This window comes from Diceros bicornis, chromosome 9 (genome assembly GCF_020826845.1).
Source record: "Diceros bicornis minor isolate mBicDic1 chromosome 9, mDicBic1.mat.cur, whole genome shotgun sequence".
Taxonomy (NCBI): Eukaryota; Metazoa; Chordata; class Mammalia; order Perissodactyla; family Rhinocerotidae; genus Diceros; species Diceros bicornis.
This window is the reverse complement of record NC_080748.1, coordinates 55,488,790-55,505,082: the sequence shown is the minus strand read 5'-3', so window position 1 is coordinate 55,505,082 and position 16,293 is coordinate 55,488,790. Positions and strand designations below refer to the sequence as shown.

The 16,293-nt window shown below is 38.1% G+C and overlaps 1 protein-coding gene across 1 annotated transcript in view; it reads right to left on the bottom strand.

Annotated features, from left to right (window-relative positions):
- Positions 1–16,293, bottom strand: part of LMO7 (LIM domain 7) — a 191,601-nt gene that overhangs the window by 49,633 nt on the left and 125,675 nt on the right. The window contains exons 5-8 of the mRNA XM_058548316.1: positions 9,744–9,774; positions 8,810–8,923; positions 4,700–4,898; positions 825–1,077 (exon numbers count right to left, since the gene is read on the bottom strand). Of these exons, the coding sequence (XP_058404299.1) occupies positions 825–1,077; positions 4,700–4,898; positions 8,810–8,923; positions 9,744–9,774 (597 nt within the window). The remainder of the gene's footprint in view (positions 1–824; positions 1,078–4,699; positions 4,899–8,809; positions 8,924–9,743; positions 9,775–16,293) is intronic.

The following is a 16,293-nucleotide window of genomic DNA, read 5'->3' as shown; positions in this document are numbered from 1 at the left end:
CAGCATTACAGCTCCTAGAACAAAGTTAATGCATTATAACTTTTCATTTTAATTAGAGAATAGCTTGATATACAAGGGCCAAAGATAATCATAAGATGTGCTAAAAGAAAGAGACAAATTGCAGACAATTTGGAGTGTTACTTTATGTATTAAAATCAACAGCATAATCGACATTCCAATCCCGGAGAAATTTTTCTGACCTCATCGGTTTGTACATCCCAGTGCCTAATGGGTCAGCAGGAGAAAATATTTGTGAAAAAGAGTTAAGAGAGATGGTTTTCAAGACGAAATTCTCAGGCCTCCCTTTCACTTGGAACCTACGGTTGGCTAAGTCATCCAAAACTACATCAGGTAACCTTCATTCATCCTCGGAGTCCGAGCCACTTTCAGAACCATACACCTCCTTCGAACAGGAAGCTCGATTTGAAAAATCACACTCTGCTCTGCTAATTTGATGGGCAATTAAAGGATTCTTTTTGTGTCCACTGAGATCAATCAAGGCACGAAAAAAAGAAAAAAATAACACAGCAGGGCTCACAATGAACAAAATAAGTCATCCAGTAAGCTGAGAAATACCAATAAACTCAAGGCATACATCTAAAAAAACAACCAGCAAATTATATGCTGACATTCTAAAATAGAAGAAATATCTTCAAGATACGCATGACTAAAAATATAGGTAAGAAAAAACATTTTCGTTAGTGAAATTTAATATAGTATCTATGAAATACATCTTAAGAACCATTCCTTTTACATTTAAATATCCCACCAAATTCACAAAGCATACTGAATTTTAAAACAACCATCGGATCACATCCCGGTACCTTGGAAATGTTCCATCTGCTTCTGAGTAGGTTGGGCTTGCCCAACTTCTTCTGTTATCCTCATTTTTGTCTGGTTTCTTCTTCCTCAAGGGTGCCGGCACATAGGATGGCTGTCTACTTTTGTGGGGTAAAAAACGATTGAACGGTAAAGCAGACTTCGGTTCAATAGATGAAATCCTTCGATATGACATATCATCTTTATTGTAATGCTGCATTTTGAATATAAATTCAGAATCTGTGTCACTTTCGCAACCTATAAAAAAGGCAAAAGAATTTGCTTTATTCTCCAGATTATTCATCTAAGTGAAACCCACACGGCATGCCTGCTTTCTCTTCCCCTTGGAAACCCAGTGCTCTACTGCTAACTGCGGGGAATATTTTTAGAAATCTGTCATGAAGTTGCGATAAGATCCATTAGGAGGAACTGGCTTTGCATACTGGAGGCGCATGCAGTACATTCTTCTACTATTGCACATTCTAAGCAGAAAAAGTCCCAATTTACAGCTGAACCCCTTTTCTTCTCAATCTTCCTTGTTCTTATGATTTTTCACAAAATTTGTTGATAGAATACATGTGAATAAAATCTAGGAACTGAGCAAAAGACACCTAAAATGAGATCTAAAACTAATTCAAGGGAAACACAGTAATTTAAAATAAGGCATGCAGTCATCAAAAATTTCTGTGAGCAGAAAGATAAGGGAGGACATAGAAAGGGAAGCATAAAACCACAAGATCACAAAGCAGTTTGATAGATTCTTGTGAGACCCCTATAAGCAAAAATCACGTTAGCTATAAGACTGGACCAAATGACTTCTGAAGTCCCAAAGGAATATCAAGTCTCACACTTAAACATGAATATAGAATTCAAGGCTTTTTCTGAGGTGGCCATGGAAATGTTGGGAACCTTGGATTTTGATTCAAAATCATTTAAAAACAAATTTGAAAGAATATACTTTGATACACCTCAAAGTCAGATAGATACAATTACTAATCTGTTCTCTTAAAAAAAGTAAGCCTGGGGGCCCGCCAATGGTGCAGTGGTTAAGTTCAGCATGCGCCACTTCAGCGGGCTGGAATTCGCAGGTTTGGATCCCGGGCATGGACCTACACCACTCGTCCCACAAACAAAACAGAAGAAAATGGGCACAGATGTTAGCTCAGGGCCACTCTTCCTCAGGCAAAAGGAGGAATATTGGCAGCAGGTGTTAGTTCAGGGCCAATCTTCCTCACACACACACACACACACAAAAAAGTAAATCTGCTCTTTTAAAGACACAAGAAGGAAAGAAGACAAAACACTCAGCTTGGTCCGGATCCAAGCTTAGTTGTCTCCCTCTCCTGCCTTATTTTCCTCCTGCCTCTGTGTATTTGTAAAGCAAGTTTGAAAACATTGCTTGCTTCCCACCAGGGTTCTCTCAGAGGCTGGCTGTGCACAGTACCTGAGGACCTGAGAGCTACAAGCTCTCACAGAGAACACCTGCAGGGTTAACCTGAGCTAAAGGCAGTCCTGTCTCCTCCCTCCTGCCTGGCAGGAATCTACAGTAAATAACACAGTGAGTCGTCTACAGGAAGTGGTTTAACACACAGCTCTGAGACCATGAGACTGGAACAGGGTAAAGGAGAGTCATGGCAAAAAGGGAGGAAGTACAAGCAGCTATGACCAGGAGGATTAACATTAATCTGGTGCTTCATTTTTACTGCTTTCTAAATAAAAAATACATTTTGGGGGAATAAGAAGTGTCTTAATGATTCTTGCCAAAATTTGTACATGTAAAATTTTAAATACGCAAAGAGATCCTTTTACTTGGGAATTTTAAAGTTAAACTCTTTTTTATTTTTGAGTCCAGTACAGTACCCAGCAGAGTAGGCAAATATTCTTGATATGGTAAGAGGTTTCATATAAAACTAACGAATCTGACTTTACAGTATTGTTAACCTAGAAATATTCTCCTAAATTGTGATCATCAGTTTGGAACTACAACCTGGTAGGTAGTAGAATTTCAATACAGTGATCACAAAGAAGTTTTATCATCCTGGCGGCCCCAGGCTTTTCATTTTCTTCTTCCTTAGTTGTAATTACCACAAGTCTTCACTTCCACACTCTTCAAACAACGTCTGCAACTCCTTTCCCAGCATCAGGAAGCAGTGTGACAGTGGCCCTCTGCTTTTCCTCACACGTCCCAGGCACCCAGTCCAACAAGTGTCTGAGGAGAGGACTTTGATTCCACACCACTGGACTACCGCATTTGAACTGACAGAAGGCTGTATTCCCACATGCCTTCAATCTTTATCCCTTTCATTCTTTATTGGCCAGATACAAATTTAAACATTGCATGTTTTAGGTTATTCAATCAGGACAAAAGTAATACAGCACATTGGGAATTTCAGCCTCTGTTTTTACAACTTGAATCACTCAGATGAATTATAAACTCAGATTCATTTCCTCTAAACTATTATAATAGTCATGAGAGCTATGAAAATGCCACCCCTAGAGAGCAAACAGCCAACAAATGCAGCAGTAATTATAAAGGTTAACTCCTAAATAGCCACTCATTTCTTACAATTTTTAAATGTTACTACTCCTCTAAAAGCTAAAGAATTTGGGGTTTGGTTATAATACTTAATTTGTTGATTAATTTTATTTTTGAAAAACAAATTCATTATATATTGCCTTTATGTAAATTCACATCAGAAGAACAAGTAACGATTGAATTCTAGTTAATGACTGCATGCTGAAGTATTTAGGACAAGTGTAACGTACTCTGAAGTACCTCAAAAATAAGATGGATAATTCATGCAGAGAGAGAGGTAAGTCTTTGCTAAAGCAAGCATAGTAAAATGTTATGGTAGAACTAGGTGGTGGGGACACGAGTATTCACTGTAAAATTCTTCCAACTTTGCTGATGTTTGAAATTTTTTATATTAAAAACACTCGGAAAAACAGTTAAAAATATAAAATAAAAAACAAGCAAAGTAAAATCCCTAACATCTAGCACCAACTCACAACCAGAACTCTCAACTTTTTCATGTTGATGGTGAAAGTAAAGAAATATTTCAAAAAACTGTACTTGTGGTTTCAATCTAGCCAAATTTGAATTGCTAGATGTATACAGTCAGAAATTTCTGACACCATCAAGATCTGCATTTAAATAACTGATTTGACCATAATACTGAAATTTTGAAAGGTTCCTTCTCACAGCACAATGACTTTTCATTAACATGTTCCTTTCACACTCTATCCTGGGTTAGCTCTGACTCTGACAGAAGCAAAAGATGTTTTCTAACAGCACACTAGTACTGTTACTTAATCTGCCAAAGTTTAGCATAATATTCTATCATGATAGATAATCATTTTTTCTCCTGGACACAGATAATTACAAAAATATTTTTCCTCTTTTTTCTTACGAGAAATTTTTTATCTTTTGGGAAAAAAGTAAGAGAAGAGAAGAAAAAAGATTATTCAGGAACTAGAATAGACTTTTACAGAATTTTATTTACTTTCTTTTTTATGTTTAGATATATCAGTTAATAGGCCTCATACACCCAGATTATTAAACCTGAATCTGGAGAGAAAATAATTAGGACAGATTATCACTGATAAAACAGGTCACAGTTAACTATTTCCTCCCCAGTCTTCTCTAAAAATAGAAAAGAAAAAAAGTGAAACTATTACCCCTCGAATGGTGATACACTGAGGAAAAGAAAAAAAAAGAAAGGAAACCCCTAATTATAGTCCAGCCTTTATGAAAATCCACTTCTTAGTGAGATTTTTGCCTCAATAGCTTTTGCTCCATTTTTCTACTCTCTCCCATTCCCAATTTTCTCTTAACATGTGAAGAAATAAAAATAAAACGACAGTCAAGAATATAACTCACCTTCACGTCCGCCTCTCAACGTGATATCAGAGGAGCAGCTTGTGAATGACCTAGACCCCAAAGAGTCCAAGCTTTCAAAAGAATCTTCTCTCTTATAATTGCCTGAAGCGGCAGGAAATTCTCCACGTTCAGTACACCAGATATCACCGTAACCACTGTCCCTGCCACTTCTTTTCAGGCAGCTGGAGTCTTCAAGTGCCTAAAGAAAAATTTTTTAAAGAATAGTAAGCTGGCATAAACTTCCAAAAATGTAATCAGTCATTACTTGTTTGTTTGCATAGCTCAAGCTGTGCTTCAGTTGCTAGGTCAGGCACTGAGATTTCTCTGTTAAACATAAAAAAAAAAATCTGATAATAATCAGAATATAAACCTGTAAATGTTTTCCCACAACTAATACTTGGCACTCATGCAACAGTAAGGAGGAATTCAGTATTTAATAAAGTAGGATAGTCTATTTAAAAATAAGGAAGGGGGAGCATTTTAATTAAAAAAAAGCTAATAATTAGAATAACATTCAAATGCTAAAATCAATTATTATTTACAGTTATCTGGCAATAAACAAGAAAGGAGTAAAGAGAAAAGCCTATCTTAATTTTGAGATCCAAAAGGAGATAAGCTAATAAGATTATATTCAGCCTACCTCCAGGAAATATTTGGGGTGGTTTATATTAAAGAAAAAACCATAACCGTTGAAGTTCTTTAACAACAACAAAAAGGTTTAAAAGAAAAAAGAGAGAGGGGCAAGGACAGCAGGCTTACACTTCACAGAATTCATTTATTTTCACTGATTACAAAATCTACATCTGAACAAGGAAAGCAGACTCGTTTGCTTACATACAAAACTTTCCCTGGATCTAAATAAAATATTTGTTTGGCTCATGTAAGAGATATATGGAAATATGGCAAATGTTAGTAATCATAGGTTTATAAATTATATATAAATTACTCAAAATAAGCATTTTTAACTAACATTCTATGAAAGTCAAGAGCAAAATAAAACTAGAATTTTTAAAGTTAGAATTTAAGTAAAATTTATAAAACCCTTAGCATAGTCCTAGACATAGAAATCAATGATTATCTAGTAACTTTGTAACTTAATACAGTGAAGGTAATTTTGTCATTAGTGTGGAAATCAAGAATCTACATTCAGATGAGCTTAGTAATACAGAAACAGTTTAAAGAACCTAGGAATTCCTAACAACCAAATGTAATATGTGAACCTTGATTAAATCATGTTTCAGATAAAATGAGCTATGAAAGGTAGTGGGGGGGGCCGGCCCAGTGGTGCAAGTGGTTAAGTGTGCAAGCTGGGGTTCGCTGGTTCGGATCCCGGACACGCACCAATGCACCGCTTGTTAAGCCATGCTGTGGCAGCGTCCCATGTGAAGTAGAGGAAGATGGGCACGGATGTTAGCCCAGGGCCAATCTTCCTCAGCAAAAAAGACGAGGATTGGCATTGGATGTTAGCTCAGGGCTGGTCTTCCTCACATACATACATCCACACATACATAAATTGAAATGATAGTAGGGAGACAATCGGGAAATTTTGAATATGGACTGGATATGAGATAGTGAAAAATATTTATGAATTTTCTTAAGTATAACAGAAATTGTGGCTATTTGGAAAAATATTCTTACTCTTAAGAGATATATGCTGAGTATTTAGGGGTGAGATATCTGCAATAGACCTTGAAATGATTAAGTAAAAACAGAGATGGATAGACAGACATGTAGATCGATAAAACCAATATGGGAAACTTAATTGAATCAGATGGTACATATCTTAGTACTCGTTGTACTATTCTACTTTTAATTATGAACATTTTCAACATATGAAAAAGCTGAAGAAGATTTACAATGAATAATTAGCAGCTGTCTAGAGCATACTTTTGGCTAAGACTGGGTCTGTCAATTCATCGTTGAATTGTTTAACAAGTGTGTGAAGCGCCAATAAGGTCTAGTAGATTTACGTGAGATTTCATATGCTTTCGATGCCAGACACCCTGGCATTCGAGTTGACTTCCTGTCGTGAAAATCCAAGCGCCTACCCTGTACCCTATTTCCAAACAGATGGGGAAGCTGGGCCTAGTGCTGGTGCCACCAAAATATATTCTCAAAATATAAAAGATTAAATTTTAAGTAAATCTTTAGATCCATCAGGTTCCTTAGACACATATGTTTTGAAGCCTTAGAGTTCCACACACAGAGAGATGATTTTTGATCTATAAATGTTAAAGTTACTGATGACAAGCCACCTCAGTTATAAAATAACTCACGGCTGGCCCTGGTGCCTTTTTGTGTGTGTGGACAACTTCACATTGACAGGTCACCTAAAATGAGTCACCTCCAACTTATCCGATGACTCAGGCGCAACAGCTTACTCCAAGCATTTTTTTAATTGATATTTTAGATTGGCCATTAAGCTTTATCTAGTTAAACGGGAAAAGTTTGATGAAGACAATGATTTTTAACAGAATAGATGCAAAACAGATCCTATATTCAGACATCTCTTACAGCTATCCCTACTCCATAATTATGGAACGGAACCATGACTATAGTTTTATGGAAAATTCTTTTGAACCTACTCTGATTTTCACACGGGTGACAGGATACAGCCTTTAATAAAACATTCCCAGCACAAACACTGTAGTAGGATTATTCAACCTGAGTCAGACTGCCATAAAAAGGACCAAAGGCTGTAAAGAGAACACTAACACAGGAGCCAAAGTCCCACATTGTTTTTTAACTGGATGTTTTCTTACCTGAAATAACTCCAAGGCAGGGCTCTGCTCGTGCCCAAAGCCCCTGCACATTCCTCCCTCAGAGCCTCACCCTCCTCCATCACAGTGATCTATCTGCTCAACTGTCTCCATCGGACAACTGTACTCTGTGAGGATGGGTCATTTGCCTTGTGTGTTTTCCCAACACCTAGTACAATGCTTGTGCACGATAACATCTCAACTTACCTGAATTAACTGATTTCAAGGAATTTGAAGAGAGTGCTATCAACTCTTCACAATTCAAAAAAATAAAAATAAAAAAGGAATACCTGAACTTTCCAGGCTCTATATTATTATCTTTCTATAACGTATGTGGCTGAGCCCAGGCAAAACTATTTAAAGATCAGGGTAGATGTAAGACAACGTGATCATTTTCATCCTGGTCTGAAATTTCTATCATGGTACCTAACATTTATTACATCCTTACAATGTGCCAGAGACTAATGCTAAATGCCTTATTGGTACAGTATCATTTAATCATAAAAACCCATGAAGCAACTCTATGAATTAGCTGATGATATTATTTTGACTACATATTTTCAAATTCCCCTAGATAAACATCCCTCTAAAGAAGTTAATTTTCCCATGTGGATCTTATAAATGAAGATTTGGCAGAACTATAGTCAGCCCTGGCACTTGACTCTCCTCAAACGATCCTTAAGCATTAAAAAGCTGCAACATTGACCCCAGGATAAGGACTAGAAATGTACTTAAAACAAAAGAGTCTAACTTAAAAACCTTACCATGTTTCACATAACAGCATTTACTACGCTCTAGGAGACAGAAGCAATACGGTAGAACTGTGGGGAGACTGGAGTGTAGGCATTAGATACACTCACCCATGACAAGACGACATTAAGATAAATAAATTGAGTAACTTCCACACATTTTAATAGCCCTGAGGCACCTGTCTACTACATGTTGAGTTCCTAATGAATATAGAAAGAATTAAGTTATATAAAGTGCCTAAGAAAGGAAGCAAATGAGCATGTCACTGAGTTACCTACACTTAAGAGATAAATACCTGTATCTATATCCTATACCCAGGGAACTGCTCTGAAATGGACTCACTCACTCCTTGGTGCTGGCATACAAAGCCAGCAAACAAGAAACAATCCTTTCTACCCAGCCCAATCTAGAGTGGAGCCAAGCCAGTCAGAGCCACCATATTTGTTATAGAAGAGGAGGAGAAGGAAGAGGAGAGTGCAAGGAAAACAGGAAAGAGGTAAGGGGGAAGGAAGAGGCAGAGAGGAGGAGAGGAAGCGAAAGGGGAGGAGAAAGTAGGAGCATTAGTTACAGCAGTCGTCTCATACAGATGGAGTTTCCTTACCTTAGTCAGAGCTTGTCCCAGAAGATTCTCAAATGCTTTCAAATTAAGATAGGGACCATTATAGTAGGGGTTACTTTGTGCTTTTCTTCCCAACCAGTACAATGTTATCAAAACCTTTAAAAAAAATTTCCATGAAACAATACAATCAGTCTATTTAGTAACTAATTGCAAGCTCAAATGCAGGTGAGCACTCTAGATACAAGACAGCATGCCTATCAATGGTTGAAAAGTAGATTTTCTTTTACATTATGTGAAGGAGAAGGGTCATTAAAGATGTTAATTATTCTTCTTAGATTTCTGTCTCTGAGCACATTCTCAGACCAAAAGCCCAGTTCCCAACAGGTATTCGTACACTCTATTAGTACATATGAAGATGGAAAAAATTTATAAGAGGAAAACATAAATTAAACTTTTAAAGCAATCAATATTTTTTCCAAACTTACAGAATGAACACTTAAAATCAATAATTCTTAGTCTCCTTAATAAGGTTAGTGAGCTCTTTTGTTTTTTTTTAATAAAACTGTCACATTTTTAGAAATTCTTCTAATTGCAAGCTCATATAATATGCAAAATATTATAGATATAAGTCTACATCAAGCTATTACTCAGAGTTCTTAAACATTCAGTGTTTTCCTTGAAGTCTGATTCGGTAGTTTCTGACTTACTGTCCTAAAGATTCTGAAGTATGTTCACTTGCCTTTCCCACATTACTAACACGCAAGGAACCACTTCTTAGGTTTAACCTCCTTTTATACTATGAAGTCATAGAACATATGTCTTAACCATATTTAAAAAGAGTTTGTGACTGGCTGGTTTCTAGCAAAAATTCCATTGGAAAAAAAGATACATAGTCTATCAGGTATTTTTAGATCCCACTGCCTTAACGCAGAACAAGTAAAAAACCATTTATAATGTTCCATTAAATATAGCTTACATTTTTCACTCTCCTGTCAGTCTCTTCTTGCCTGTAAAAAAAGAAAATATCTATTAATATCTATGAACCTTAAATTATTAATTATTAACTAGAAAAAAGCCAATTTTAAAGTCCTATGAATATTAATACCACATGGAAGTTCAGAAACCTTAGACTGCATATTATCCATCCAAAGTATTTTTCCATATTCACTGATTTCATGAAATATAACAGTCAGTTTTCTATAAAAAGGTTGTCTTTTTCTTTTATTCATTACAGTCTGATTTTTAAAATGCACTATTTGCATTTTTTGTATTTTCATTTTAAATAATGTTTAAACCCAATCAAAAGGGGGAAAAATCAGTGTCTGCTCATGGCAGAAAAATCAGCAAACAGAAAAACACCTTAAAGAGAAAAAAAAAAAAGTTTTGCACTGAGTTTTCCATTGTCTGAAGGGGTTTTTCACCCAAGTTCCGCAGAACAAACTGCACAGCAACCAAGACCCTGCAGATGTTGAAAAGCACAGTTTAAAAAACAGCCATTAATCTCTGCCTGAAGAGGTTTCAACTCTATTATAAGAATCATGAGGTTTTTCCCTCACTTGTAAAAGGGCATGATATTGACAGGAAAAGTTAAAGAGGCAGATGTCACCACAATGTTCAAGAAGCAAAAACATGAGTTAATTAACGAAGGGACGGGTCACTGTAAATGAATGTGCTTTCCATCATTAGAGACACTTAAAGCAGGATCATTCAAATTCAGAGACATAGGAGCCTGAGCTAGATGACCTCAAAGGTGTCTTTCCAGTCTCAGAGTTAAAGTAGAAAATTTATAAGATAAAATATATATACACACATATGTTATGTGTGTATATAAGCCATATAAAACACGTATGTAACATATATACACATAAGGAGACAAATAAAAATGGGAGGGAATGAGCACAGAGACAAATATTTAACTCAACTCTCAAAGAATCAATGAGACAGCTATGACCATTCCTTTCCATAAACAAACATGAACTGAAATGACCCTAAGACAATGCACCTCCCACCTACCCCCAAAACAGGGTATCAAATATAAAACCCACAAGCTCTCATTCTACTGTGGAAATGTAAATTGGTACAACTACTTTAACTCTTACCCCATTTGGTAGTATCTATTCAAACTGAATACATGCATATTCTATGACCCAGTAATTTTACTCCTAGGTATATACCAAACAGAAATGCTTACATATGTTCACCAAAAGTCATGTATGAGAACGTTTATAGAAGCACCATTCATAATAGAATAAACTGGAAGCTACACACATGTCTTTAACAGAATGGATAAGTTAAAGAATGTCCACACAATGAAATATTATATGGCAATGAGAACAAACCACCTGCAACTGTATGCAACCATATGGTTCGATCTCACTAACAATGGGAAGCAAAAGCAGCCAGCCAGAGTACAGATTGTATTATTCAATCATATCAAGCACAAAAACAGGTAAAACAAAGACATGATGTTAAAAGTCAGGATAATGGGTACCCTTGCAGAGGACGATGGAAGTGATTGGAAAAAGCTGAGGGGCTTCTAGGGCTCTGATAATTCCTTATATTTTGATCTAGAAGTTGGCTACCTAAGCGCGTTTCATCTCTAAAGTCTTTGAATTGTACACTTATCATATGTATCCTTTTCTGAATGTATATTATACTTCAAAAAAGTAAATAGAATAAATTTCACAACCCAAATGCTAAAATCACAGCTTATCTCTTGAGTAAAAAAGAAAAACAACATTATAATGCAGCAGTAGTAAGTGGGGGAAAAAAAGTCACTGGAAACCAACAATGAAAAATAACACAGAGTTATAAAATACAAGCCTCTTCTTATATTAATGACTAAGATACACACCTCAGATATTAAATTAACCAAAGCACAAAGAACCATCAATACTCAATGCAAAGGATATACTAGGCTGAAAATCACCACCCTATTAAAAGTAGTATGTTTTGTGTTGAAGTTACCATAAGCAGCCTGAGGGCAGAAGGAAGAACAGAGCTCTTGAACCCCTCACCTCCTTTCCACAGCCTTCTATAAAGGTTCTAATCCAGCACACTGATTTGCTATTTACTTTATTACGATAAAGCAATCACTGGAAATACAAGGTATGGCCTATTCTGTAATAAACACTCACAATAAGCAGTGCCCTTGGCACTATAACCTTTCCCTCACTCTACATTCCTTTCTAAATATGAGCATTTATAACATGCTCTTGAACACAGTGATCCACAGGCCAGCCAAATTAGTGTCCTATCACTGAAATGTAATGCCAGGAATTCAAGTAGTCAATGATTTGCTGGAGTCAATAGGAGCACACACAACACACCCACTGCATGGAAGTCAGTAACCAGGTGACTCCTTTGCCTGCCACGGCCAGAGGGCACAACCCCAAGGCCTTTTATTTATTTATTTTTAAACAGTTTTACTTATTTATTTATTTATTTTGTGTGTGTGTGAGGAAGATGAGCCCTGAGCTAACACCCATGCTAATCCTCCTCTTTTTGCTGAGGAAGATCGGCTCTGAGCTAACATCTATTGCCAATCCTCCTCCTTTTTTCCCCCAAAGCCCCAGTAGATAGTTGTATGTCATAGCTGCACATCTTTCTGGTTGCTGTATGTGGGACGCGGCCTCAGCATGGCCGGAGAAGCAGTGCATTGGTGCGCGCCTGGGATCTGAACCCGGGCCGCCAGTAGCGGAGCACGCACACTTAACTGCTAAGCCACAGGGCTGGCCCCCCAAGGCCTTTTAAATAGAAAAAGTGGGAGGGTAGAAGAGAAGTTCATGGTAATGTAGACTCTTCGTGAGCCAATCAAGGTGCCCGACCCATCAGCACCAAAAATAAGGTAGATCTATCTTCAAAGCTGGCTAATTCCTCCATAACAAATATTTTGAGAGTTGACTTGGTTGGTATAATACTACATTTAAGAACATGGGCTTTGGGTCAGATCTGGGTCCCACTAGCTATGTTCACCTGGGCAATTTACATGACTCTCAAAGCTTCAGTTTCTTTCTGGAGAAACTGGCAATAAGGTCCCCTAGTTTAGTATATTAGGAGGAAATGTACATGGGTACTCAGAGTCCCCAGCCTCATGGTAAGTGCTCACCAAGAAGCGGTTGTCACTAGACTATAAGCTATTTGAGGGCAGGGCCCATCTTATTCAACAAGCTACCCACAAAGCCTTCCTTATGAAGCCATGCTGGACTCCAATGTTTAAAATTGCAACCAGCCTGCCTGACACTCCCCATCTCTCATCCCTGCTTTATGTATTTATAACCATCTACCGCATGCATTTATTTATTATCTGTCTCTCTTCCACTGGAAACCAAAAGGATCTCTGTGGTTTTGTATATTGCCATATCCCAAGTGTCTTAAGACAGGGTCTACTACCTGGCAAGCACATAAGAGTATTTTATTAAAAATGCCTAACACAATGCATGGTGCACAGATGCTCTCAAATATTTACTGAATACATTTAGTTCGCTTACAGAAATATAAGTTAGCAAGAGAAAACCTGAAATGATAAAGGCTTTGGAAATTCCTAATATTCGTATGACAAGGAACAGTTAAATTGCATCAGCTTACTTAGAACACACCTAATTTTGACTCAAATTGTATTGATATTCATTATTGGGCTTCTTTTTTAAGCTATTATCCTTAAAATTGCAATAAAAGAATTCTTTAAAATCATACATCAATAACCCAAAAAAGGCACAGGTTCAAAAACAAAGACCAACTTCAAAGAGCTGAGTACAAAGATAAAGTTCAAGTCTCTGCAGTGAAAAAGCTTCCCAGCAGAGCTCGAAAGACAAAGGCCAAAGAATCCAAATCATCTTTGAAACCCAAATTTACTATAAAATGGGGTAGAGATGAAACATTAATAGTTTGAAAAACTGACTATGTTGAATATATTGCTAGCCTTCTCTGTGTATCATAATTTTTAAATATTGTGTTTAATAATCAAGAAATAGGAAGTATAACATAGATATAACCTTCCACTGTTCAGGGAATAGCTCTGGTAATTTCTTCACTATCTGACAAGGGGCCAGAAGATAAACCAAATGCTCTGAACTTTCTGCCAGAAGTCAGGAAGAAAAGAGCCACAGACTCTCAAGTGAACCATCAGTGAACACATCCATCTGCAACTCCCTATCCTAACAGCTGCTAGGTATAATTAGAACCAGGAAGCTCGAGGTCCAATTCTCCTCTCTTTATTCAAAACTATTTTAAAATACTAGTGCAGGGCCGGCCCCGTGGCTTAGCGGTTAAGTGCGCACGCTCTGTTGCTGGCAGCCCGGGTTCGGATCCCAGGCGCACATCGATGCACCGCTTTTCCGGCCATGCTGAGGCCGCGTCCCACATACAGCAGCTAGAAGGATGTGCAGCTATGACATACAACTATCTACTGGGGCTTTGGGGGGAAAAAAATAAATACATAAAATCTAAAAAAAAAAATACTAGTGCAAAACCAATCAAGAGGTACTATCACTAACCAAAGGACCAGGGAAATAAAATTCATGTAGATGGTCTGGCTCTCTTCAGGACATCCCCTGCAGGGTCCTTCTGCAAGGAGCCAGCTTGGCTACAAGGGCAGGCTCTGGGGCCAGACCTCCCAGGCGTCCGGCTCCACTTTCACTACCAGTGAGAACTTGGTCACGTTATTTAACTCTGTCTCCATTGTCTCACCTATAAAATGGTAACAACAGTACCAGTCTCCTTGGCCTTAAACGCGACTTAAGAAGTGCTTGACCCAGGCTAATTAAGTAAAGGAGACATTTCAAGGCTTTCCTCCAATTATCCATCTCAACCAAACAGTACTGGAGGAAGGGAAGTGGCTGGAGGACACTCAAGTTTCCCCACACATCTAGTTTTCCCCTCAAAAGAGACATTCCTGTGAAAGGCAATTCAATACAGTCACTCATGTTATGCTTTCCTTGCCTTCTGCCATGGATTCCTTTGACAAGGATAAGAAATTATTTCTTGGATAAAGTCAAATAAAGGACAAGGCAAACTGGCATGGTATAGTTATGCGTCACACAACAATGTTTCAGTCAATGACAGACCACATATACGACGGCAGTCCCATAAGATTAGTACCATATAGCCTAGGTGTGTCGTAGGCTATACCACCTAGGTTTGTGTAAGTACAATGATGAAATCACCTAACGATGCATTTCTCAAAACATATCCCCGTCGTTAAGCAATGTGTGACGGTATTACTGTCGTTGTCTAAACATCCATGTTGGCACCAAGCCAGCCCTCCTCACCCATCCTTCCTCTACCAGGGCCTGCCATAGCCAACACCTTTAAATTTTCCAAAAGTTTAGAATCTGAGGAAAAACTGTACTTACACAGCCAAAATCTATCTCCCTCATATCTGATAGCATAGTTTGGGAACAAAGTATTAACAGGTAAGATTATAGTTTTGTTATAGTTTGGTACAGCCATTTGTGTTCTAGGGCTTCATTAAAAATATTTCCAAATGTCTTCTTTTCATCCAAGAGCTAACTCTGGGCCCACACGGGTGCACCCATCACAGCCTTCCCTCGAGTCTCTTCTGGAGGACTGCAGAGAGATGGAGCTATATCTGACCCTCTGACCCATGGCTGTATCCCTGGAATCAATCACAGGCCTGGCTAAGAGCAGGCAAGCATTCAAATGTTAATATTTAAGTTACCTAATGCCACTCACAAAGCCAGCTCAGTAGATCAAGGACAAAGAGATGGAGAAAATCTTCACCCAAATAAGAATAAAGCTTCATCGAGTTTGAAACAGAATCCCACTTCTCTTTTTATGTTCCTCTCCCATATCTTGGTCCTCCTTTTCCTCAAGGTACCAACTTTCTCATTTGCAGTACTGGAAGGTCCAATCTCTTTATACTCTGTCCTAATATCATAATCCCCTAAAAACTGAATTATCCATGCTCCAAAATCACCTTTCCTCCCCAAATCCCAGCCTCTATCCTGTCCAAGCCAACCTCTGTTAAGATCAAATACAGTTTTCTGACTAAAACACTAAACAAAGAAGCACTTGTGACGGAAAACACATGCTGGGATTTTTGATAGAGTGGGAGTATTTTTGCCCCAGGTACCAGGGAGGAAGATTTCCCCACATCCTAATAGGAAAGATGGGAAGTTTGGCCCCATCTGCCACCACCCAAGCTTCTCTGGGTAACAAAGAATAAGGGACTCAAGTATAGCTTCCTACCTCATCCAATCTCCTCCCTGCCACACACACACACCCTTCCATCTTTCCCTAATCCTACGATCCCTATCGTCCCCTTTTCTTGGCCTAGAACAAGCTTCCACCTTTGTTCCTCAGAACAATTGCAACTCACTGGGTGATTATGTCCCCAGGCCTCTACTTCCTGAGGCTACTTCCCAGAGCAAGGCGTGGATTCTTCCCAGGGACCCAACCCTTCTAGGGCTAGTTCTAGCCCTGCCCTAGATGGCACCAGCTGACCTGGATGCTGCCTCTTGGGAAATGCGGCTGATGTTAGAGGAACTGGGCCCACAAGATACTTG